Raw genomic sequence first — 25409 nt, 5'->3', positions numbered from 1 at the left:
AAAAGGGAAAAGTTGTGATTCACCAGGGGATTTCTGGAATGCAATGCAGACTTTTAAAAGCAGATGCACAGAACAGGTTCAGCTGAGAGTTTAGGAGGTGATTTCTTATGGCTCCTCCCATCCAGCCTACAGCTGCAGGTGTCACTGGAAATGGAATCTGGACACAATGCATCAGAAACAGAATGGTGCAAGAGAGACTCATGACTAATTTCTGCTGCAATTTTGTTTGTTATCTCTTGCACAGTGTTCTTTGGCACTTCATTAACTCTGGTACAATAACATGGACACCAGGCATGGCAACTGGCCCCCCACTTGAATAAAGTGAAAATTCAGAAACCAATAAAGCTTAGATGCATGTGGTTTTTCTTAGGAAGTAAGGGCTGGACTATTGGCAGCTTCCACAGTGTTATTAGCTTCCTTGCTGCTATCACTTCCCCTCCTGCTTTTGAGAAACAAGGGTGTTTATTTGTCTAGATTTTGATCTGCTTCATTTTCCTCTTGCACTGAGCAGCAACATAAACACATTACTGAGATAATGTGTATGAAGTGCTTAGAGTACCTGATGTGTAATATAAATGCTAAGTAGTCGTTTTGGGGATTTTAAGTTGAGCAAGAAGACGCCTGATCTTAGAGAAGTATAGTCCTTAGGGAAGTATAGTTAAAATTATAGATACATCTAAATTATAGATACATCTTATGTTCTTCTGTGAACATAATATAAAAGTTTGAATAACCTGTTTTCTCAGGTCATTTGCAATAAAATTAAGGTATTCCCAAAGCAGCATAAACTTCCAGGACAGATGAACTGGCTATTATTGTCTCCATTTGAAAGAGCTGCCTTCAGGCTCATGACTAGGTTAGAACATAAAATCAGCCCTGCTGGATCAGGCCCAAGACCCATCTAGTCCAGCATCCTGTTTCACACGGTGGCCACCAGATGCCTCTGGGAAGCACACAGGCAAGTGCTGAGGGCATGCCCTCTCTCCAGCTGTTACTCCCCTGCAACTGATATTTAGAGGCATCTTGCTTCTGAGGCTAGAGGTGGCCTATAGCTCTCAGACTAGTAAGTAGTCAGTGATAGACCTGTCCTCCATGAATTTATCTAAACCCCTCAAAGCCATCCAGGCTGTTGGCTGTCACCACATCTTGTGGCAGAGCATTCCATAGGTTAATTATGCATTGTGTAAAAAAAGTGCTTCCTTTTGACAGTCCTAAATTTCTTGGCAATTAGTTACATGGAATGACCAATGGTTCTTGAGTAATGCAAGAGAGAGAAACATTTTTCTATCAACTTTCTCCACACCATGCATGACTTGATAGACCTCTATCATCTCCCCTCAGTTGTTGCCTTTCTAAACTAAAAAGCTCTAGGTGTTGTAGCCTTGCCTCATAAGGAAGGTGCTCTAGGCCCCTGATCATCATGGTTGACCTCTTCTGCACTTTTTCCAGTTCTACAATGCCCTTCTTAAGATATGGTAGCCAGAATTTTATGCAGTACTCCAAATGTGGCCACACCATAGCTTTGTATAAGGGAATTATAATATTCAGTTTTATTTTCAGTCCCCTTCCTAATTATTCCAAATATGACATTGGACTTTTTCACAGCTGCCACACATTGTTGATCATTTCAACAAGCTGTCCACCATGACTGTCTGTTTCCTGTCCTTCAACCACTTACCAATCCACATGTGAACCTGTCCTCTTACTCCATGACTGCTAAATTTTTTCAACAGTCTTTGATGTGGAACTTTGTCAAAAACATTTTGAAAGTCCAAGAGGCGGGTCTGTGAGACCCGACTGTGAGACCCACCTCCAGAGGGTTTGCGGGGAGAGTGGGCTAAGCTCCCCACAGACGATCATTGAGCCCTCCCTGGGTGGCCAAATCAGACGCCCACACAACTGCCAGCTCCGTCACGGAGCTGGTGGGGGCTGTGCGGGCCCCGGAAGCTCCAGTATGCTCTGTGTGAGTGCGCAGAGCATGCTGGAGAGACCCCCGAGCTGGGAGGCTGCTTTTTAGCCTCCCTGTCAGGGGTCTCCTCACGAGTTGCTGTGCCGCGGCAACACACAGTTGTAGAGCCCAGGTTAGTGGAGCGCTTGCTCCACTAACTTGGGCTTAGGGGAGGGCTCCATAAGCGGGTAATCCATTTGAGAGCAACCGGGCTCGCCTGCTAGCCCGGTGGTTCTCACGGTCGCTAGAAAGTGGGCTAAGCTCCCTTAGCCCACTTTTTGGCAATCGTGAGAATCGCCTCCAAGTAGACTATGTAACTGGATCACCTTTATCCACACACCTGTTGACACTCTCAAAGAACTCCCAAAGTGTGGTGAGGCAAGTTTTACCCTTGCAGAAACCATGCTGGTTCTCCCTCAGAGCAAGCCTGTTATTCTATATGCTTAACAATTTTATCCTTGAAAATGCTTTCCATCAGTTTGCCAGGAATAGATGTTAAGCTGTGGTCTGTTGTCAACTATCTACTTACCTAATGGCTTCATTTACTTTCTGCTGTTGTGGAATTACAACAGAGGACGTTTTTGCTTTGTACACCTATGTATAACATCAATTTCTTCCCACTTTTTTTGTCTGAACTAGATAGAGAGTTACTGTTTTTGTTCCTTTTAATTTCTCCTATGTAAGTGTACATAAATAGCAGCTAGTGCTGTAAATATTACTGTATGTGTCCATTTCCTTCCATTGCAAGGGTTCAGACCAGGTTAAAAAATACAGTAAAATAGAATTTTTATCCTCATACTTGTGTACAGTAGGTTAAATCAAGAGATTGTGCATCCTAGGTCATCGAGGTGACAGAATTTAACCTGCATCTTGTCTCCCACAAATCTTGCACCACTACTCTTCTGGAAAAATCAAAGTCTTCTTGTCTTCTTTACTTTTTGTTTGTTTGTTTTGAAACTGCTACTTTTCTTGTTTTAATTCTGCTGCCACCCGTTCCCAGATTTGGCTCTCACTTGAGCCCTGCTAACCTTAATAGTTGTGGAGAAAATATGTTAAAATTCACACATGCTTTGTTCAGTTTTGAGAAAGATGCATACACCTGTGAAACAGCATGTGGTTGTGGGTGGGAGAGAACACAAGGTTTGCTCTCACTCTTTATACACACACACACCTGTCTGCCCCTGCAAGGGTGGCTGCAAAGTTGAACTGGGCAGGGTATGCAGTGATGTGCAGGCTTGATTCTCAGTTGTTGGCATGTAGGTGCCACCTGTTGCATCCCTGAAGGTACCCCCTTATTGTTAACCTTAAAAGTGAATGGTGGCATTTGCTACCCTATTCAGCATTATCAATTACACGTATATATTTTTATTTATTTATTTTATTACATTTTAATCCTGCCCCACCCAGAGGCCCTGGGTGGTATATGTCTGTTTTAAACACTAGTGGGTGAGGCCTGTTGTTGACTGGGCAAAGTCACTTTGTGTGGATTACACTGAAAGGAAAGTTCAGGAAATTAAGTACATGCAATAGATTTAAAAAAAAAAAAATCAATGTGCTTGCAAAAGAACAGTGAAATTGGTAAGATTTAAACATTTCAGCTTTCCTCTCGCCCTCCCTGCCTGATGGCCACCACTCAGCCGTTCTCCTGGCCAGCAGTTTCTTTTCAGCCACCTGCCCATCCCCGTTGCTATCCAGCAGCTGCTTGCAAACCTTTGCGAGAGCTGCCACACACGGGATTAGTGATGGGTATGTTTAAGAGAAATATATAGAGCGATGGTACATTTGAATTGCACATTTGAATCTGAGAGATCTGCTTCTCTTGGGCAAGATATTTTGGAATTGATCTCATTATTGAGTGTTAAAAATCTGTTGAACAATACATTAAAATAAGATTATACTCAGAATTTATTTAAAATACAAAAGAATAAAAATGTAAACCATTCCCCAAGCAGATTCTAATGTAAAAAGTAGTGCATTCAGCTAATTTAATTGGCAGGATTGTTCATACACCATTTGGTGTGGAAGTATGCCTCTCTCTCTCTCTCCCTCTCCAAAATATATAATAGATGAACCTGGATACATGTAGGTAGGGTTACTCTTATTTCAGTCCAAATTGTCTGTTACAGGACACCATTTGTCCCTTATTTTCAGCTAATGGAAAGAACCTATGGCGTAGATCAAATCAGTTATTTTCCCTAATAATGAAATAAAGGTGATGTTCATAAGCTCCAACTCCTTTCTCTTCTCCCTCCTTACCAGAGTACTCTGTGGTTCTGGTGGGCTGCCAGGGCTGCCAACAGCCCTGTATTGGGGACATTAACAGCCATCAGTGACTGGCTAACTTGCCATTCTCCAGGGATCAGGATCATGAAAATCATGCAAGTTGGTGCTCCTGTGTGAAACCTAACATTGGGGGCTAACAATTTGGCTAACCATAGTTACAGGGGTGTAGCTAGGGGAGAGTGGGCCCGCCGGTATCCACCCCTCTTCCTGGTGGCCCCTTGGAGTGAGGGAGATAATGAAGGAAATAGGAAGGAAAGGATGGATCTGGAGTGGTGGTGGGGGGGGGTTTGTGTGGGTTCTTGGAACCCATCCACTCAATTATAGCGACACCCCCTGCATAGTTATATCAATAAGCAGAGGAGAAGCAGCCTGTTGTAACGAGTTTAAGTTGAAAGTGGTTAAAACACATGCAGCACTGCTGCTTAGGCCCCTGACTGCCCCCACAGATTCCCCCTCTATGTCCCCTATTCCGACCATGGAATGTTGGCAACTCTCCGACGCTGGCATGAAGTTAGCTCAGTTCTCAAGGAGAGCCGGGTTTCCTAGGGCGCACGCGGCGGCGGCCGCGGAGCTCTTCCATCATTCCCCCTGTTTGGGCGCTTGTGAAGAAAGACGCTCGTCGTGACTGAGGCGCGGCGCCACAGGAGAACCGGGAAGAGACCCCAGGGAGGCAGCAAGACGGAGCTGCTCGCATGTGGGACGGGTGAGGTCCCGGGTTTGAGAGCCGCCGCGACTTGACTCTTCGGCCTGCCCATGATCCGGGCCAGCCAATCCCTGCGCTTGTCGTCAGCTCCCGCTTGTTGTCACTGCCGCGCTGCCCCTACAGGAGACACAGAGAGCTCCCTCGCTCTGCCTGCCTACCTACCTCTTCGTGATTTTCTCGGGCGGTTTGAGCGGCTCCTGACTGCTACGAAGATCTTCTGGGGAAGGCCTTATGGCTTGCAGGCTGGAGCATGGAGAGGAGGCGGTGGGACTGGGGAAAGGGGCAGCTGTGGGGAGGGGCAGCTGGACACGGCGAGACATGGGCAGGCATGGGGGGCGGGGAGAAGCTTGTGCTGCTGAATGTGGAGTGGTTAGGAGGGAGGTGGGGCACCCCTGCCCTGGCTGGCCAGGTGCAAGCACCGTTGTCCGGCCGGCCCCACAATCTATTGCTGTTGCCATAAAGCCATGAAGTATACCCCTTCTCTCTTCCAGCTGCCTGGAGACTTGGGCCTGATCAGTGCCCTGTACCAGAAACTGAGCCAGTTCCCCTCTGTAATTTATGCCAGCGTGGGACTTGGATTTGCTGCATGCTGCAGTGCCAAGTGCCTGTCCCTCTACACGGGTGAGCCAGCTGCACAAATTGATCCTTGCTCCCTAAACACTCCCCTTCACTTCAGGTTAACTGGGCTGATGGTTGGTGTGCAATTTCCCTTTAAAAACCAAAACAAAACAATTTCTTATCTCAGCCAGGAGCACACAAAACATTTTGCAAATACCCCCCTCCCCCGCCACACACAGACACATATTTTTATACCACCCCATATGCAAGTCGCTGGGTGGTTCACAGTTTACAAAAATGAGCTGACAGAAAAGATATCTGGTCTTGTGGTAGCAAGTGTGACTTGTCCCCTTAGCTAAGCAGGGTCTGCCCTGTTTGCATGTGAATGGGAAACTAGAAGTGTGAGCACTGCAAGATATTCCCCTCAGGGGATGAAGCCGCTCTGGGAAGAGCAGAAGGTTCCAAGTTCTCTCCCTGGCTTCTCCAAGATAGGGCTGAGAGAGACTCCTTTCTGCAACCTTGGAGAAGCTGCTGCCAGTCTGTGAAGACAGTACTGAGCTAGATAGACCAATGGTCTGACTCCATATATGGCAGCTTCCTATGTTCCTATAACACAAGACAACATTGAAGAACAGACAGCTGGTCTCTAGAATAATGAATAGCAAACTAGCTATACAGCATAACTAGTACACCATTTGACTTCTTGAATGATATACACCCTGCTTCAGTTAAGATTAGAGCAGATGCTACCAAGGTACAAAGCTCTGAGAAATTATGTGCATACTTGGCATGCATAATGAGATTATATAATTGTCTGTGTGCTTCTTTTTATCTGGTGATCCATTTTTAAAGCCTTTGTGAGACCAGCCTTGCCATTACTCCGTTACTTTTTAAAAGTGTATATCCAAGTACCCCTGTTTGGGGAATCTTAGAGCTTGAATTTCAGACCTTGAGCCAGAACTTGGTAAATATAGAGTTGTGGTGGCCTCCTGTCACAACTCCAACAGTGGGTGTTCTTGCCATAGAGTAAGGGTGTGTGAGGCAGCAGCTGCAGGGGTGTGTGTGTGTGTGTGGCATCGGTGGTTCCCCCACTAGCCTCCCCAGAGTAGCCAAGGCTGCCAGCGGCCTGGTTCGGGCTTCTTTGCACGCATGGAGGCCATTTTAGTGACCTCTGTGCATGTGTGGAGGTCACTAAAATTGCCTCCATGCATGGGCTGAGGCCTGAACCAGGCTGCCAGTGCCCTTGGCTACTCTGGGGGAGGCTGGTGGGGTGGGGGCGAGCTGCTGACGCTACCCACCCCCCGCTACCCAAATGATACTTACTTATCATTTGTAAGTACTAAATGATCCCTCCTGCCTGCTCTACCCTTGGGGAAGCCCCCCTGCCTCTTTACTGGTAAAGGGGAATTTTCTTTTGATTCCCCTTTACCAGCAGAGCTTTGAACTGGTTCGAACTAGTTCAGCAGGTCCAGTTCAGCCAGCACCAAAACCAAGCTGGGCTGGGTCAGTTCGAATCTGATTCAGTTTTGAACCGAAACAGCAAAGCTGGTTTCGTGCACATCCCTACCACAGGAGCTAGTTGACTCAAGACAGCCAGAACTGTATCCTTACTTAGCAACTGATGAGTATGTCGTAGGATTGGCCCATGCCACGTCTACACCGGTGATTAGAAATGTTAGGGCAGAAAACAGAGTTCTCCTTTAATAACCTGACTCCAACTGGGTCTTGAGTTAGAGGAAAGGGACAGAAGCTGGGCCAATCTTGCAAAAAATCACACATGCATTATATTTATATGCACTGTTAATAGTTGACTTTGCTGTGGAAGAATAACACCCTCCCAGCTCGTACATCTCAAGTTTACAGATATTTGCAAGCTAAAGGATGGTGTGTAATTTATAAAAAGAAAAACAATTATCACATAAGCTGAAAGCAAACGATGTGAAGGGCTGCCCTTTTCTGTTTAGCACAGAAACTTGTGTATTCAGTCATGCTGAGATTCAAATGTTAAGGGTGGTATTGAGTCTAATATCTCCATGATTAAATAATATGATATCCAACTTAGCATGTTGGTTTTTTTGATAACTGGCCTTATGATAGAAGAACTTCAAGGTGGAAAATGTATATTGCAATAGAAGAGGCTGTAGAGTATCAGCTCAAAACTTTGGCATTACATCCAATCTAGGGTGTTTACTGCTCTGTGTTTTTTGTGCCTGAGTTATGCAGCTTGTTTGATTCTCCCTTGTTGAACTCCCTTTAGTTTCCTACTTTGGTTCTTTGACTTTCTCTTTCCCCTCTTCCCCACCTGTCCATCTCTTGGGCTTCTGCAAATAAATCACTTTGCCACTGTCAGAGCAACCAAAGCCAGGAGTGTCTTTCAGCTCCATTTGTGAGTGAAAGCAACAACACCTTCTCACTTGGTGGAGGTGACATTCTCGCCTCCTGGTTTTCTCCTCCCTGCACCTTAAATAAACAAATTGACAATTTATGCTACTCCGCAGGATCTTGAGGCCTTGGCTACTTTGCACCTTTGCTGTTCTGTGCTGGCACTGTCCATAAAAAGAGCTGGAAGTCACATTTGGCCACTCTCTGCCCAAGGGCCAAAGTTAAGCAAATCACTGGCCCTTGGATGCTATAAATAGCTGCTACAGGGGCCGCAGTTGAGATTGGGAGTGTGATGTTTTGTGCAGAGAGGGGATTAATGCTTTGCTCCTACAACGATCCCAATCTGGATCCTTCCCTGGGAGGGAAGCTAGCCACCATTGGCAATAATCACAGCTTTCTTTCTGGGCCAAAAGAAAGAAAGTTGTGGGGTGATCTGAAAAGGGACCACATAGCAGGAGCAAAGGCTTACAAACCCACATCACAGTCCCAATCCTGATTGGAGCCCCCATCATTGTTATTTTAGGAAGCAAAAACCAAGCACTCAAAGGCCAGTTACATGCTGAATGTGTAATTTGTTTATTTATTTATTGTTCAATTTATATACCTTTTCCCATTAAAATAATTTCAAAGCAGTTTACAATATGATTAAAACAATCTATATATAATTCGCTAAGATGTACCCGTGGCTAATCCTGTGCATGGCAGATCTCATGAGAGTTCACGAGTTTGCTGCCAGGAGGTGGAGAGAAGGCAGTGGAGGGGAAAGAAGGAGGCAGGCGGGGGAGAAAGCAGCAGCAGCTGGTGGGGAGGAAGGCGGGGCGGGGGGAGGAAGTGGTAGCCGGGAGGGCCAAGAGCTGGGGGGGAGGGACAACTATAAGGGTAGATGCTCTGCGCCTGGGCCAGCTAGTGCATAATTAAAATTAAAAAGTTACAGATGATCTCAAAAATTAAAATATATAATACAAAAGTACAGATAATATAAATATAAAAATAATCTCTATATAAAAATTTAATAACTCATAAATAATAATAATACATAACACAAAGCAGCAGCAGTAAAAAATACTCTCATTCAAAAGCATGGGTGAAGAGCCATGTCTTTACTTTTTTCCTAAAAATTGTCAAGGAGTCTGAGGAGCGGATTTCAGCCGGGAGAGCATTCCAAAGCCTTGGGGCAGTGACTGAGAAGGCCCTGTCCCGCGTGCTTGACAACCAAGGCTCTCTCACCATCGGCATCTGATGATCTGGTCAGTTGGGCAGAAACCTTTGGGAGCAGGTAGTCCTTCAGATATTCAGGGCCCTAAGGTTTCAAACCCTAGGCATATTTACTTGGAAGAACTGGAATCCGTAGGCCAGTTTAGAAACAGGCTGCAAAGTAGCCAAAGTCTACTTTTGCAGCCTTATTGGTATCTGATACTGAGCACATCTTTGTTTATTGTTGGTAGGTCTTGTCTGTTTTATGGCTTCCAGCTGATCATGGCTGGGGGATTAGTGATAATTGCCCACATGACAGTTTCTGTTCTTATTTACTTCTTTCCTGCCATCAGAATCAAAGTCATAAAACTGGAAGTAACCTTGACAGTCTTCTACTCCAGTCCCTTGCTCAGTGGTGGAATCTGCTGTAGCATCTCTGACAGATTGTTCTTATCCTGTTTTATAGCTATAAACAATGAGAGCAAATATTTCAATGGAAGAGGGAACTAACATCGAGGCAATTCAGAGAGGGGCAATTGGCAGGATATTCATTTCTTATCCCCTACTATCCATGCTCAGTAAGAAGCAAAACAAATGGGTTGAACCTGCAGGCAATAGAGCCAAGCATAGCATAGTGGTTAGGGTGTTAGACTAGGACCGGGAAGACCCAAGTTCAAATCCTCATTCAACCATGACACTCCCTGGGTGATTCTGGGCCAGTCATGTATCTCTCAGCCTAACCTACCTCATAGGGTTGTTGTGAGAATAAAAATAACCATGTACACCACTCTGAGCTCCTCGTAGGAAGAGCAGGATATAAGTGTTAACAAATAAATAAATAAAATAAAATTTAATTCAAGTTTCCAGGGACTTTTCTGAATGGAACTTACTTGTGAGTGACATTGTAGAAGGATCTGGGGAAGGCACTGCTGGATAAGATAGCACTATAATAGAGTGCTAGGTAGAACCTCTGTTTTTAAATGTGCTTTCAGCTAATTGTGGGAAAGTGATGCCTCAGCAGCACTAATAGCTTTAATGTGGAAGCAACCTTTGATATCAGATTTAACAACTTTTCTAGCCGATGCTGAATTTAAAATGTGAACGGGTATGACTACTGCACTTGTGTGATAACTAAACAAATGTACATACGTGCAGCATTGAACATAAAAATATATTGTCTGGGTGATAAGGCAATGTTCATCTTGCAATTAAGGTTTCCAAAAAATATTTAGTAAGGCAGCCTTGCTGGCTGTTTCAATTTCTGATAAGCTGCACTCTCACTAAATGTAAAACAAGTGTACCTATCTCTACCACAGTTATCTCCCACATAATTAACTCTGGCAGAGAGGGTGTTATGCTAATTGATTTCTTTCTTTCTAGACCAGGGGCTTTTTATCTTGGTAGTGCTGCAGTGAGTATATGTTTCTGAACTCTGAGAAACTGCTTGATAATATCTGGGATCTTGGAGAAGAATCTTTCTTTATTCCTCCCTGGGCTCTGTGCCTTCTCCACATTTCCAAAGAATAAATCAGTTTTAGAAAGAACAGTGTTACATGGCTGAAGGAAGAGGAAGGGTCCTGGGCTCAGTAACTCAACCAGTGTAAGTTCTCTCACTGTGTCTTTGCCTGCTTCCTCCTCTCCTGCAGAGTGGTGCCAACCTGATCTGGGTCGCCGGCAACAGCTGCAGTTCAGCCGCCAGTATGTCCTGCACCGTGATGATGGCAAAGCAGTTGTCTCAGTTACCCCTGTTGGCATGCCAGCTGAAATCAGAGACCAGTATGTTGAACGTTCAGTTACCCTGGCATATGCAACCCCAACGCCCTGCTAGAAATGCAGGCCAGGCTTGAATTGAGCCTAATTCAATTCAAGGTAGACTAGAAACATAATAAGGAGTACCACTATTACTACAACCAATATATATATATATATATATATATATATATATATATATATATATATATATCGCTTTTCAACAAAAGTGCTCAAAATGGTTTGCATAAAAAACAAAATAATGAAATGGTTCTATATCCCAAAAGGGCATCTAAAAGGAACCATGGGTAGACACCTGCAACAAGCTCAGGAGGGATGCTATGCTGGGGGTTGGATAGGGACAGTTGCTCTCACTTTGATAAATATAAGAGAATCACCACTTTAAAAGGTACCTCTTTATTCAGCAGGGATTTTGCTAAAGTTTGGGAAGATGTGAGGATGGACAGTCATAAAGGGAGTGCTGGAGACCGACATATCTTTCCCCATCCCCATCCCCATACAATTGCATGTTGACTAGACCAATGAGTGTTCACTGTAACTGAGAGCAGCTCACTGAGGACTTTCACGGCCATGCAACCTGAAATCCTTTAGCTGGAGGTGATGGGTAATCACAGGATTGCATATGTACAAAGCCTACACTCTCTTTTGTGGCTGTAGCCCCTTCCCAGGTTGGACGGTTCCCCCCAAAGCAGATGGAGAGGGGTGTGCTCATTGCCCACCTCTCTGAGCGTGCTCTTCTACTCATGCTGTCTCCTCCTCCTGTCTCTTATGCCACAGACTGCTGATCCAAGGGTCACCTACCGGGAGGCTCAAGGCTGTTCTCACCCACCACTTGGAAATGGGGCAGAAACAGGAGGTGCTGGAGGTAAAAGAGAGAGAGTGTGCAATTGCCGGTCATCCCCAGAGAGCAGGGGCAGTGTTGCAAACACTGTACGCTGAAATGATTTATGTGGGTAATCAGTAGTGTTACTGCTCCAGATTTGTGTGCCAGAGGAGAACCAACCAAAGCTACTGCAGGACCCATAGTATCAGAGAAGAACTTGAAATTGCTGGCCCTTTTACACAAAAGGCTGAGATGCTGGTTCAATGGGAATGAAGTGGAGCGAGGAATGCAAGATTTTGTGTGACAGTCCCTTAGACAGTCGCTTAGGAAATAGGAAGTTATGGTCTAGAAATCTGCCCAAATCTGGGCTGTATGGACAGGACAAAAGATGTCTGGAGGCTTACAAGGCATAGACCCTTTGCAGTGACTGGGTATGTGACCCACACTGGCTTTTGCAATGACTCTAATTGTCCTCCCTAAGGGACATGGTAGGGACTTGGATCTTGATAGGGATAAGAATTGCCAAGAAGCCCCTTTTCCTCTGATGTCACTATCCCTTTGCTTCTTTGAGAAAACTCTCGGCTCTCTCTCCCTCTCCCCATTTTTTCAGTAATAGCAATGGGGCCAGGGAGGGGAGCAGATCTGGGGCTTGAGGGGATTTGGCAGGCCTATTGATTGCCCAACCTGGAGGCATGGTGTTGGGCATTGTCCTTTGCTGATTTATGTGTCCCAGCAGGTCTGGAGCAACTGTGGGAGGGTGAGAACTGTCAACCTCACAGCGCTGGATAAACATGGCAGAGTATATACGGATGGTAAGGGCTGTCAGAGGAGGACTTGCTACAAGGTTGTCTCAGTATGCAGAGCAAGTGATGCTCCCTCAGTCAGGCGTGCCAGTCTCTGCCTCCACAGTGCTCCCTCTTCATATCCCTCCCCAATGCCAAAAAACGAGTTACTGTGGCTGTCGTGTGATATGCACTTGCCTGCCCGTTGCCCTTTCAGGCCTCAGCAAACTAAGTGTGTGAGACTGAGAGGCTTTCCTAGCTGTCACTGCAGCCTGGAGACCCAAAAGCACCCCAAGGTTTCAAATCTTTGTGACAAGGCTAGGGCAGGTTCCTGTGGTGTCACACGTGAGGCCTTGCTACTACCCTGGACTCTAACCCTACTGATTATCATCGCTTCAGTCCAGTGTAGATTTGGCCTCAGTCAGCTTGTCTGCATCATCCTCTACTCATTCAGAGACTGAGTAACCCAGAGATTGTCAAACCTGGTTGGATGAAAATAAGAGAGACATCTGTGTCGTTGACCTTCACACAGTCTTGCCCAGTGGTATTATGTGCATGTCGAACAGGAACATAACATCAAACTGGAGCTTGCTTTGAGACAAAATGAATTCTTGTAACTCCAGATAACAGCACGGTTATCTGAGGCTGATAATCACACCATAATCAGAAACTTCTGGCTACTTTCTGATTAGTATGTTAGGCCTAGTCAAAATGCAGTCACCGTCATTTTTTTAAAAAAAATAGCAGTAGCAGCTGTCTCATTGGAGCCTGGCTTAGAACAATATTAATTTTTTATATTTATATATCTTTTAAATGACCTATTTTCCTGAATGGCTTGACAGAAATCTCCTCAGACATAACCTGCTTGGCTACTAGGTATTTAACTGCCTTAAATATTCAGAAATGTGAATTCCTCTCAGTGGCTTTTGAGAAGAGACCATCCCCTGAAATTGTGTGGGTAGCTCCTCCTCACTTGCTTTCTGCTTTGGGGAGATGGGTCACCTCAGGAGGGTCATGGCCCAGTTTCCGCATCTCTCCTTCTGCCACCAGGGCAGTTTGGGTGTTTGGCCTGGTCCAGCTCAGAAACACGGATCCTGTATGTTGCAGAGAAGAGACGCCCCAAATTGCAGCAACTGTTCCCTCAGGACAGTTCTCCCCAGGACAGAGAGAAGCCAGGTGAAGCAAGAAAGGTATCCCCTTCCGTATTATTTCAATCATTGTAGTGTGCCAAGTGCTTTACCATTTTAAACCTTATTCATCTTAACAAATCTGAGAGGCACAGGCCAACGCTACATAGTAAGGTCATGCACATGACCATTAACCCTCGCGCTGGGAAGGGCTGGTGCGGAGCTACGCTCCTACTGGCCTCCCTGCGCATGAACACCATTTGTCAGAAAACTCTGCCACTTGCACAGCACATGAGCAGCACTGCAGCGAGCAGTAGAGCCTGGAGCCATAGGAGAAAGTCCTCCGGCATCCCACAATGCACTGCTCCAGGAGAGCGGTGCATTGGAGGATTTCCCTGCTGCCAGGCACTCTTGCCACCCAGCTCTGTGGATGCTCAGGCTGCAGGCAACCTGAACATCCAGACGACTAGCGAGTGAGATAGAAGGGCGCACTCATGCCCTTCTACCTCATTGTGAGCCCGGGTAAAGAACCCAGGCTATCCAGCCTAGGAGCAGTGGGATCCGTCCCAATCCCAGCAGTCCTCATGAGCAGCACTATCTGGGTAGGGCTGCTCTAGCCCAGTTAGAAGTGGTCATGAGAACGACCTCATTGTGTAACATTTCTCACTTAAGAAGGACACTTATTTTACTTTAAGTGAGAAGAGGGTTCATAAAGTACTGAGTAAGCCAAATTAGCAACCCACTTCCATGAGGTCTGTTGGCATGCCCCACTAAAGGGGCATCTAAATCAGGAGGCACATTTTCAAAATAAGATGCCATCGTGGGCACAGATTCAGTAACAAAGTTGTGAGATCAATGTGCTCTCCTCAAGTACAGATGCAAAGTACAAAGTAAGCCTACACCAGTCTCTGCACAGAATGAGAAGATAGGTCCTGTCCCTCTCAGTTAGGAAAGAGATGGACCTATTCACATGTTGGAGCTAGTGGCTGACATCCTGACTACATTTCTCATTAGTACTACTGAGGGAGTAATCTAAAGGATTACTAATTGCAACAGAACTTCCTCTAGTAAATTTAGCCAGGATGCCTGCCATGGACTTACTCAAGGTTCCCCTCCTAGTAGTTAGAGAAGAGTCAAGCTGTGAGCTCTTCCAGGATCCTCTTCTCTCTCCCTCCCTCCCTCCCTTATAGTCTGCTGTGATACAATGTAGTTAGGCTGTGGGGAGGGAAATGCACTCCACATGCTCAGAGGCACTCATTTTGTCAAAATACACAGCTCTGGTGCCAAAAACGAGTTTTTAAGCCAAGCAACTCATTTTAATGCCACCAGGATAACTCAGAATGAGAGAGATTCTCTCTTGCTGTGTGTGCTGTAGCCTCATGCCGGAAGGGCTGTTTCTACTTCCCGGCCTGGCTCCTTTCCCCATGAATCCTGAGACATGTGGGAAAGCCTCCTACAGGGCCTGTTCATGTGCGCCTTTCCCCATGTGGCTTTAGGCAAACTCCGCACCAAAGGAAATCATGCAGTAATTCAGCGCCAACATTGCATAAAGGAACTGTCTACTTCTCGGGGACTTAGAGACAACGTGGGGCTTTTAGATTGCAGGTAGAGGCAAGTTTATGGAAGTGGGTCATTCAGTGAAGTGAGTGGGGTCCAGTCTATTGGCAGGATATCTGCAGCAAGCCCTTGCAAGTGGGGGAAACTTGCACATGCCATTCAGGTCTCAGTGACTGCTTCATGGAAGACGTCATCTGTTCAGAGCAGGACTCTCTGCAGGGTTTTCTCCTCTGCTTTTGTCCCAGGTGGAGCAGTTTGTATACCATGACAATTGGGGAGAGGCACTAGGTGATAAGAGCATCCCTGTCCTGTGCATTCTGGATGTTGAAACCAGTGAAGTTTCTTTGCCAGAGAGTATCCCAGGGCACATCTCCCCTGGGCAGGTTAGTGCAATGCAGTGTGGGGAATGCATGGGCTTCTGCAGCTTGACAGAGACCACAAGTATGTCAGAATAATGGAAAGAGGCAAGATATAAACAGATGGGAGGTCTTTGATCCAGTCCTGGTGGGCATGGCCGATTAAATTGTTATGTTTGCTTATAAAAGAAAACATGTGAAAGAGATGTGTCAAAGGGCACTGGGTCCTAGATGCTGGATGCCAGGGACTGTACTCCCCTCTGCTTTTCTTGCACTTTTTGCAAGTACAAAATGCCTCTCTTTGATCCCTTACCTTTTGTACTAGAGTCAAGAGTCGAAGTGCTTTCCCATAGCCTTACCAGGAGGCTCTATAGACAGCCAGGGCTTTTATTTCGAATCTGCTCTGGATTGGAGTGTGCAATTTACAGTGGCAAGTGCTGGGGGTGGGGGGAGGTGTTGTTGCAGATTGGTGATACTCTGTTGAGGGAGTCCAGAAGGGGAGGGAGAAATTGCACACTTTGCAATTCAACCATTGAAGGATGGCTGTCTCATACAGTAGCCCCAAGGACTGGAAAATCCCAACCGAAGGCTCTGTAGTTGGTCAGGCCACTGTTGAGGAATGTGATCAGATCTAGTGATATTATCCAGGGCCTATGAGGAGATCATCAAGCCATAGCATAGGTCATCCTATAGCACACCCAGGTGCTACTGGTAATACTGTGGCTTTGCTTTCCTGGTCAGCCCCTGTGGTCCCCAGATGACAAGAGCCTAGTGTTTGTTGGCTGGTGGCATGAACCTTTCAGGCTGGGACTGAGTGCTTGCTCCAACCGAAGGTAAGTGAAGTCTCCTTGGCCCGTGTGGAAGTGTATGAAAGAGTATGCTGACCCTGGGTTCTATTCTGATTAACTGCACCAGGATCAGGGAGATCCAGAAGGTCACATGGTCCTTTTTGCTCAACTTCCAGAAAGGATGAGAAGAAAAATGAGCCATATCCTTTATTCTGATGTGGTCAGTCAGTCAATGATATCTATGATTGTTGCTGAAGTTCAGATCTATAGAACTGAGAATCAGAGTTTTGGAGGAAGCCCAGTGAGTTCAACCCAGTACCACCCCTGCTCTCACTAAGATAGGATAACCTATTCCTGATGGATCCCTAGAGGTGCCAGCCGGGCCTTTCCTTGCAAACCTCCAAGGAAAGAGATTCCATACTTTCCCTAAGAGAGCTTTATCCATGGAAAAGAATATAAATAATTAACCCCGGAGGAGTTCCCTATAAGGAAATGGGGTGAAGGGAAGCAAATCAGGAGGCCTCTTAATAAATCCCCGACTTCACATAGTAATTAGGGTTGTGCACAGAACCGGTGGGGGGTAGTTTGAAGGTGAGGGGACATACCTTTAAGGGCAGGGGAGAGTGCCCTTACCCCTCCCACCGCATTTCCCCCACCGGTGCTCCATTGAAAAAGTCCCCGTCAGGGTGGCAGCATACCTCCCTGCCGCCCCAGTGTCGTCCTCGGTCGGAAGTAAAAGGAAGTACCCAGCGCAAATGTGCATGCACGCCACTCTCGCTCTCGTGTCCTCCCAACGTAAAGGGCCTCTGAACTGGCTCCGTGCACATCTCTAATAGTAATATGTCTGATTCATTGTAGGACTGGCATGAAGTGTGGATGGTGGTGGCAGACAAGTTTCCTTTTAGTTATTCCTCCTCATTTCCTTCTAGGTCAGCCTTGTTTCTCTTGGATCTCTCTGGAGGTAGCTGTGGTAAGTCATTTCTGAGGCTGCCCTTCAGCCCATCCAGGCAGTGGCATTCCTTTCAGAGTTTCCTGCAAGGTGTGGGTGGGTGTGCCTGCAGCTTCGCGATCGGCTTCAGTTACCTCAGCCCAGACTGGATTTCCTGCCCTTCTGGCACTGCTACGAACGTGTTTTTGGTATTGAGGATTGTCCCATTAAAATAGAATTCCAGCAAGTATAGCTTTTCCTGTCTTAGTATTGCAGGAGTAAGAGGATCTGTGCCTGCCAAATTCTCCCTCATGCTCAACTGTGAAAGCCACAGGAGCCCCGTCTTCTATGAGAATTTGCAGGCTAGCAAGGGCTGCTTCTGGTGTTTAGTTTTTCTCAATTCATTTCTTGGGAAGAAGCCAGAAAAGGCCTAGTAACGTGACTTTCTAATGTCTAGACAATCAGCTACAAGGCTACTGTCTTCAAGGACCTGCTTGTAGGCCTCCACTGGGAAGCAGATGCTGGGTTACGTGGACTCTTCTTTTGTTTTCAGGAGATATACAGGTTTGCAAAGCTCTTAGATTTTCTCTGCAGGTCACATGTCTCAGACCTATTTGGCATTACAAAGATGGGTATAGATTATTCAGTGACTGTATACATTTTATATCTGTCCTACACATTTTATATTTTCCACATGTAAGGGTATGTGTTGTCAGAATATTTGTTACCAGCCATTCATGTTCTAAGGTCCTAATCACCTGGAGCTTTTGACCATTTGTTTTGAAAAGGCTGCTTCATGATTTTCACCACCATAAACCCACTTAGATAGGGCTCTACCCCATGATCCCGCTTTGTGACTCTGGTTGCAGAGCTCCTGTCCTCAGATCACCAGGCTGTCTCCGCTCCCCGGCTCAGCCCTGACGGAACCTGCCTGCTGTACTTGGAGGGCCCGGTATTTGGGCCTCATCGCCAGTGCCTCAAGCTACAAATGGTGAGTGTGACCTTCCTCATAAAGATCTGCACTGGAGATCGTGGAAATGTGCAGGTCATGCAGGAACTGTGGAATCAGAAATGAGGAGTCTGAAGCAAAAGAAATTGTTCCAAATAGAAGAGCTAAATTCAACATGATAGTACTCTTGGAGGCACAAAGTTAAAATTGGGGGCAGGGGGGCAGCCCTTTCATGAGGCAAGGTGAGTCAGTTGCCTCAAGCAGCAGGTGACTGGGGCACCAGCAGGGCAGCAAGATTCCCCCCAGGGCACCATCAGAATAGCTCTTTGACACCTATCTGACCATTGCAAACTTTGCAAGGAGCACTTCTATGGACGCACCTTACAAACTTTGGAAGAAGCACAAGGAGGTGGCTGCTTGTAACCTTCGGTCTTCCCTGCCCCCTGTGCACTTTGAACACTTGCAAGGGTTGGTTTTGAAAAGGGGCTGCCCCGCCCCCCCAGGGGCAGTGGGCCAAGGCAGCATTTTGCACTTTGCCTCAGGCACCACAGTACCTTGGGCCACGCCTCGTTAAAACAACACACAAATGCATCTAGTTTTGGCTGCAAAACTAAGTACCTTTTTCTAGAATTTAGAATTCCACATAGGGGCTGGAAGGAGTGGCTAACAAGACAGTGCCAGGCAATCTGATTCATGGAATAAGGCACAGTCAGGGGAGGCATCGGGAGTCGATCAGGATAAGAACTGCCAAGAAGCCATGCCTGCCAGAGGGACAACCCAGCCAAGTTGACCTCAGTACTGATGGCAGTGGTGACATGCGTTTTCCAAGAGACTCCTGCTTCCACTGCACCCAATACCCCCATTCACAAATGAGAGTGTCCCTCAGAAACCTCTGTGGCATTGCATATCCCTGTGTCAAGTGGACACTCTCATTGGCCAGTGGGGAGGACAGGAGAAGGAGGATCTGCCATGTGAGTCTCTCAGCCAAGAGACTTGCATGGCAGCTCCTCTCTTTTCACTCCTCCCAGGGATCAAAGACCCCCGGGGGCACAGAAACCTTTGGGAGAAAGCCCATTGGACAGTAGAGGGGCTGGGAAGAGGAGCTGCTGTCGTTAAGGAACTCAGAAGCAGCAGTCGCTCCTCTTCCCTTTCTCCAGCCTCCACCAATGGGGGAAAGATGCAGTAGTGGCTCCTTTTCCTCCTCCCCTCCAAGGGGAATGCTGCCTGCTGCCTTAGATCCCCCCCCCATTTCCTGTTGGGGAAGGGGGGATAGTTGCCCTGTGTTGTCCACTGCCACTAGTAAGGGCCCACTGCATTATTGTGGGTGGGAAGGCTTAATCCCTTTAGGGTGCGTGGGGGGCAATGCAGGCCTTTGCCCAGGGCCTGCAGCAATCGGGGACTGGTGCTGGGTGGAACAGTAGCTTGAAGGCTCATGTCTTCCCAGCTCTCCCAAATTGTGCTCTATCTGATCTCCTCTCCTCTCCAGCTCAACTGGCAAACAAAGCTCACATCCACAGTGGTGGACATGGTCAGGATTGCCACAGGTGGTAAGTCCCAGTTTCAGAGACTGACAATGCAAAGTCAAGGTTGCTTTTTAGATTACTCAGCTCAGCTGCAGATCTCCTGCTGCCTCTGTTGCAAGTTGCATAGCTTCTGCTGACACACATACACCCCTTTAAGGTTTGCTTTTTGAGCTTAGGGCTGTATTCCTACCTGCTAGCTTTGTCTAATGCCTGTTTCATCCTTTCCTTCTGGGTTTCTCGGCTGGTGTAGGAGGTCACCCAAGCTTGGGATTACATCCCCCCACATGCTCCAAAAGGCAGGAAGTAGTCATACTTGAAGATCCTTAACCCAGTGCATGTGGGCGGATCTCCTCAGTTCTACTTCCTGCCTTTGCTCCAGAAGGCTCGCATTACAGCTCGCTGGCTTTGGCCTAGTTAACTAGGCCTCTTCTTTTCTTCTGCTTATATTCCTTTTGTTTTTGACTATTTCCAATCTATTCTTCACCTGGTATTCTACTACTATTAGTTCTCTCTAGTTACTAAAGAAAAAAGAAAAAAATAATAATTTTAAAATTTAAAAAAAAAAATCATATCTGTTCTTCTACTGTCCTTTCTGTTATTCGTTACCTCTCCTCGCCTCTTGCCGACCTTTTGGCCGATGTCCGCTAAAAAGACCTTCGGACTCCTGGCTATTAGGGAGAGATCCGCCCATCAGCGCCTGTTCCCGCCAAAAACTCGGGACTGCGCAAATCCTGTAAGGAAAATGGCAGATGTATCAGATGACCTTGCTGGCGCCTGTAGGCCACAGCGGTCCTCTCTGTTGCCAGATACCGGTGAGGAGACTGGGCGCAATCCATGCCACCAGCAATCAACCGAAGCAGGACGCAGGTGGCGGCACCAGAATCGGAGGCTTCCTGACAAGGAGGCCCCGTTGGTGGCCAGATACCGGTGAGGAGACTGGGCGCAATTCATGCCACCAGCAATCCACCGTAGCAGGACGCAGGTGGCGGCACCAGAATCGGAGGCTTCCTGACAAGGAGGCCCCGTTGGTGAGAGAGCTTTCGCCTGGCAGCGCGAGCAAGGTAAGCCTGTGATGTTTGGCCTCGCCCCCCCCCCCCCAACTCCTTTCCCTAGCAGTTGGGCGTGCAGGAGGAGGACTGCCTCAGCGAGTATTGGGGCCACGCTGAAAGGAACGTCAGCAGGAGTGGCCGCCCCAGAGCCTGTCGGAATCAGACGGGGAAGACGTGCAGGATGATGAGGCAGGCGGTGCTGAGCCCGTGGATGGGGCGTCGGAGCACCCAGAAGGCCATGAACAGCTCCCCCCGGTAAGATCGGGACTTGCTCGGGGGGGAGGAGGTGAGTGCAGATGCCCCCTATGTGGCCCCTCCCTCAGGGCCTACTCCTACAGGGAATGTGGGGGTTCCCCCTGATGCTGCTCTGCAAAGGGCTGGATTCAGGAGGCCATTCAGGTCTCACTGGCAGCGGCGCTTAAAGCGCGGAAGCCTGCAAGGCATTGCAAGGCAGGCTGTGATCCATGTGTCGTCCTCAGACTCTCAGGAGGAGACGGTGCCCGCTAAGCAGCCCAGGGTGGCTATACGCCAGGACTCTGTGCCCTTGCGTAGGGGGAGGTCTTCAGATGAGTCTGGAGAGGACTCCCCAGATCTATTGTGACCCAGGGTCAGTGGGTCAGAGACATTGCTGGGCAACCCAGACAAGGGGCCCTCCTCCTCGGAAGAGGGGGAGATGATTGAGGACTCTGCTGCAAACTTACACAGTCAGAGGCTCTCTCTTATGGTGGATTTTCAGCCACTAATTAACCAGGCTATTGCTGCGCTTGATCTGTAGCCAGTTACAGAGGAACAGATCTCTCCTGTGTCCAAGGGCTCCTTGGTGCTGCCTAAGGCTAAGGTACCACAGATTAAATCAGTGATACCTGAGGGCTTTACTAAGACCATCAAGGAGGAATGGGCAGCTATTGCAACTCCCAAAGCGTATGTTGACATTGGCTAGCAAATTGTACAACTTTGAGGAGGAGACTCTGGACTTGCTGAAGGTGCCACTTACAGTTGCTCACTTCGGGGCCCTACTTAGTAGCACAGTGGTACCCAAGGATGGGGACTCCTCTTCTAAGGAGCCAGAAAACAGAAAAGCAGAATCTGCACTGCGAAGGGCGCACGAGGCTTGAGCAGTGGCCATCAGAGCTGACACCACTGTGTCCTTGGTGTCTAGAGCATCGGTCTTGTGGATTGGCGAGTTACCCAATGACCCTCCCACTAATCAATCTAAGATGTGGCGTAAGCTACTTCGTCTGCAGAGGGCGGCTGCCTTTTCAGCGGATGCTACTCTGGACAGTGTTCAGTTCTCGGCACGTGCGGTCAGTGCAGGTGTCCTGGCAAGACGCAACATAGGGCTAAAATTTTGGAAGTTGATAATACGTCTAGGGCTAAATTAGCTGCTGTTCCCTATGCTGGGGTGAAAGCTAATTGGGAATGAGGCCCTGAAAGAGGTCCTCATTGAAACTAAGGATAACCGCAGGGCTCTGCCATCAGCTCCTAGGAAGAAGGACAAGAGTTTTAATCATAGACCGATGCAAACCTTCAGGGCATTTAGACCTCAGTTTGTCAGAGGGAGCCTTTTAGGCCTTTTCGATCGCAGTGGAACAGATCCAGAGGCCAAGGCAGGCAAGGGTTCACTCAGCAGAACCATCAGTCTCTCGGAAACCAGCAGCGGGGCCCCCAAGCAGCAGTCCTGACTCCCACTCAGGCAAAGTGGGGGTCTGCCATTTGGCCTGTTTGGAAAGAATCCATCGACAGGTGGGTTCTTTCCATTAGCCTACACGGGTACGAAGTGGAGCTGGCCAGCCCCCCAGGAAACAGATTCCTCCTTACCCCTAGATCTGGGAAACCGGAAAAGCACAAGGGGTTGTCCATGGCCATTCAGTATCTGGTGGCTATAGGGGCCATAGAGGAGGTCCCACCTCTTCAGAGAGGCAAGGGCATCTATTCCGTGATTTTTACGGTGCCAAAAAAGGACGGATCGGCCAGGGCAGTTCTCAACCTACGCCCAGTCAACCGTTTTGTGATAAAAAGGAGGTTCAGGATGGAAACCCTTTGTACCATCTCAGAGGCATTGCAGATGGGGGACTACATGACTTCAATAGATCTCCAGGAGGCCTATTTACACATCCCCATTCATCCACGCAGTCGACATATACTCCACTTCTGCTACATGGGGAGGCATTATCAGTACAGAGCCCTTCCTTTTGGTCTCTCATCAGCCACCCGAGTTTTTATGAAGGTTCTAGTCTGCTAGTGGCCACTTTATGCACTGAGGGGGTCCACCTGTATTGTTACCTTGACAACTTGCTCAAGAAGGGGCAGTTCAGTCAGCTCTGTCCAGATCAATGTCTGTGTTACGTGCGCATGGGTTTCTGATAAATGTGGGCAAGAGTCACCTGATGCCCACACAGAGCCTTCGTCATTTGGGCATGGTAATGGACACCTCAGTAGGCAAACTGTTTCTGCCACAGGATCGGATGGAGGTCTTAACGTCACTGGCTTGTGTGATTGCTTCGAGACTGTGGGCCAGCCTTCTCAGTCTAGCAAGTTTGTTGGGTCTCATGGTGGCGGCTATGGTCTCGGCTATGGGCGAGGTTTTCATCTACGCCAGTTACAGTGGGGTTTCCTCCTTTACCAGCACAGGATTGCCCTCAAACGTGACAAGAACATTCCTCTCTAGGTGTCTCTTCGCAAGTCGATTCATTGGACGGCCCGGGGAACCTAGACAAGGGCAAGCTGTTCATAGAACCCGAGAGAGTGATGGTCACGACAGACACCAGTCTATCGGGCTGGGGGGCTCACTGTTGGAACAGTTCTGCCCAGGGGCTTTGGTCAGTGGAAGAGTTGCTCCATAGCATAAACTGGCTCGAGCTGTGGGCTGTCTTTCTGGCCCTAAGAGCCTTCACGCCCTTGGTGAAGGGAAGGAATATCTTAATGTGTACAGAACAACTTAATATCCATTCTGGACCATCATGAAAACAGAATTTCCAGTGTTCGGGCAGATTGGCTAAGACGGCAGGAGATCCAGCCGGCAGAATGGGGCCTACACCCTCAAGTATTTAGGTGGCTGACAGAGCAGCTGGGGTGTCCCCAGATAGACTTGTTTGCATATCCTCAGAATGCCAAGATTCAGAGGTTTTACTCACGTTTCCCGATGTTGGCGGCAGAAGAGACGGATACGCTATCGGTGCCATGGCCTCCGTGTCTGCTGAATGCATTTCCTCCAGTGCCGCTGCTCTCCCGTTGCCTCAGGAAGCTGCGGGGTTTCCGGGCATCCCTGATATTGATTGCGTCTTTTTGGCCCAGAGGGCCTTGGTTTTCCGAGATCGTCGACTTGACCGTAGGTCATCCACTCAGTTTGCCAGACCATCCAGTTCTGCTGTGTCGAGGTCCGATTTACCATCCTTGCATCTAGAAAGTGTTCAGCCAACAAGATTTACCAATCGACTTGGCGTAGTTTTCTGCACTGGACGGCAAAGCTCTCCCTGCAGCTGGACAAGTGCAGGTCGAGGGGATTACTAGGTTTTCTTCAGGATGGCCTTGCGCTTGGTCTGAAACCCAACACGCTTAAACACCAGGCGGCGTGCTTGATCCAGATGTTGTTTCCTCATCAGCGTTTGTTCAGGCGTGGCACCCTCTTCTATGCAAGTTCTTGAGGGGGGCAGCTTTGTTGTCTCCTCTGGTCTGCCATCGTTTCCCGTCATGGGATTTGCATATTGTGTTGTGGGGTCTGCAGTTTCCGCCATTTGAACCACTTTGATCTGTATCATTGCAGATGCTGTCCTGGAAGGTGGCCTTTTTAGTAGCTGTAACATCAGCCAGGAGGGTTTCTGAATCGCAGGCTCTGTCAGTTCAGAGTAATTTGTGTAATTTCTCTAAGGACTCTGTGAGACTTATCCCGGATCCTTCGTTTATCCCTAAGGTAAAGTCTCAGTTTCATCGTGAGGCGGTCATTTAATTACCTTCTTTTTGTCCGGATGCTCGTCACCCTGCAGAGAAGGAGTGCAACCGGACGCAGGCTTTTCGTAAGTCAGATGCTCTTTTTGTGGCCTTTAAGGCTCCAAGATGGGATGCAAGGTCTCTTCAGCCATTATTGCTCGATGGGTTCATTCATGCATTACGATGTTGTATGAAGCCCAGAAACTTTCAGTGCCTGGTCAGATTATGGCGCACTCAACTACATCGGCAGCCACTTCCACTGTGTTATCTTCACCGGTGTCCCATGAAGAGATTTGCAAGGCGGCTACTTGGTCGTCGCCTTTTACATTTTCAAGGCATTACAAGTTGGATGAACATGAAGCTGCCAGAGCAGCATTTGGTCGGAGGGTCCTGCAACAGGTCCTTCTGGGTCAGTAGCTCCAGCTTGGGTATTTCCCTCCCGTGGTTGGTGCTGTGGTATGTCCCAAGCTTGGGTGACCACCTACACCAGCCGAGAAAGGTACATTGGTACTCACCGTGAAGGTGTCTTCTGGCTGGTGTAGAAGAGGTCACCCAAGGCCCGCCCGGGTTGTGTTAGGCTGGAGCTGATGATCTGGTTGTAGGGGGACAGTTTTTCTGTCTTTCTCTGCATTATTGTTTGTATATTGTTGTATATTCTCTGTTGTGTTCTGTGGTTTTCATTCCGTAGCTTGAGCTGTTTTAAGCACTGAGGAGATCCGCCCACATGCACTGGGTTAAGGATCTTCAAGTATGACTACTTCC

The 25409-nt window shown here is 47.8% G+C and overlaps 1 protein-coding gene and 1 long non-coding RNA gene across 9 annotated transcripts in view; one reads left to right on the top strand and one right to left on the bottom strand.

Annotated features, from left to right (window-relative positions):
- The first annotated feature begins 5073 nt into the window (after positions 1-5073).
- Positions 5074-25409, top strand: part of LOC128346752 (acylamino-acid-releasing enzyme-like) — a 60131-nt gene continuing 39795 nt past the window's right edge. For 4 of the 6 annotated variants that reach the window (XM_053300376.1, XM_053300373.1, XM_053300371.1 and 1 more), the window contains exons 1-11: positions 5074-5198; positions 5426-5555; positions 10715-10844; positions 11616-11703; positions 12398-12473; positions 13494-13633; positions 15373-15510; positions 16225-16316; positions 17201-17241; positions 18069-18190; positions 19635-19695. In XM_053300376.1, the coding sequence (XP_053156351.1) occupies positions 5166-5198; positions 5426-5555; positions 10715-10844; positions 11616-11703; positions 12398-12473; positions 13494-13633; positions 15373-15510; positions 16225-16316; positions 17201-17241; positions 18069-18190; positions 19635-19695 (1051 nt within the window). In that variant the 5' untranslated portion in view covers positions 5074-5165. The remainder of the gene's footprint in view (positions 5199-5425; positions 5556-10714; positions 10845-11615; positions 11704-12397; positions 12474-13493; positions 13634-15372; positions 15511-16224; positions 16317-17200; positions 17242-18068; positions 18191-19634; positions 19696-25409) is intronic. The other 2 variants (XM_053300374.1, XM_053300375.1) reach the window with 2 other exon arrangements.
- On the bottom strand, positions 8397-25046 carry LOC128346753 (uncharacterized). Of its 3 annotated transcripts, XR_008317168.1 has the most exons (5): positions 19862-25046; positions 16970-17809; positions 11558-11697; positions 10683-10828; positions 8397-9534 (listed from the first exon to the last, which is right to left on the bottom strand). It is a non-coding gene; the product is annotated as an uncharacterized LOC128346753 (long non-coding RNA). The 3 variants fall into 3 exon arrangements; XR_008317169.1 differs by lacking the exon at positions 11558-11697; XR_008317167.1 differs by lacking the exons at positions 8397-9534; positions 10683-10828; positions 11558-11697 and having other exon boundaries at positions 16466-17809.

The sequence above is a fragment of the Hemicordylus capensis genome, chromosome 2 (genome assembly GCF_027244095.1).
Source record: "Hemicordylus capensis ecotype Gifberg chromosome 2, rHemCap1.1.pri, whole genome shotgun sequence".
NCBI lineage: Eukaryota > Metazoa > Chordata > Lepidosauria > Squamata > Cordylidae > Hemicordylus > Hemicordylus capensis.
Note: the sequence above shows the minus strand (reverse complement) of the source record. Positions and strands in the feature narration are given on the sequence as shown.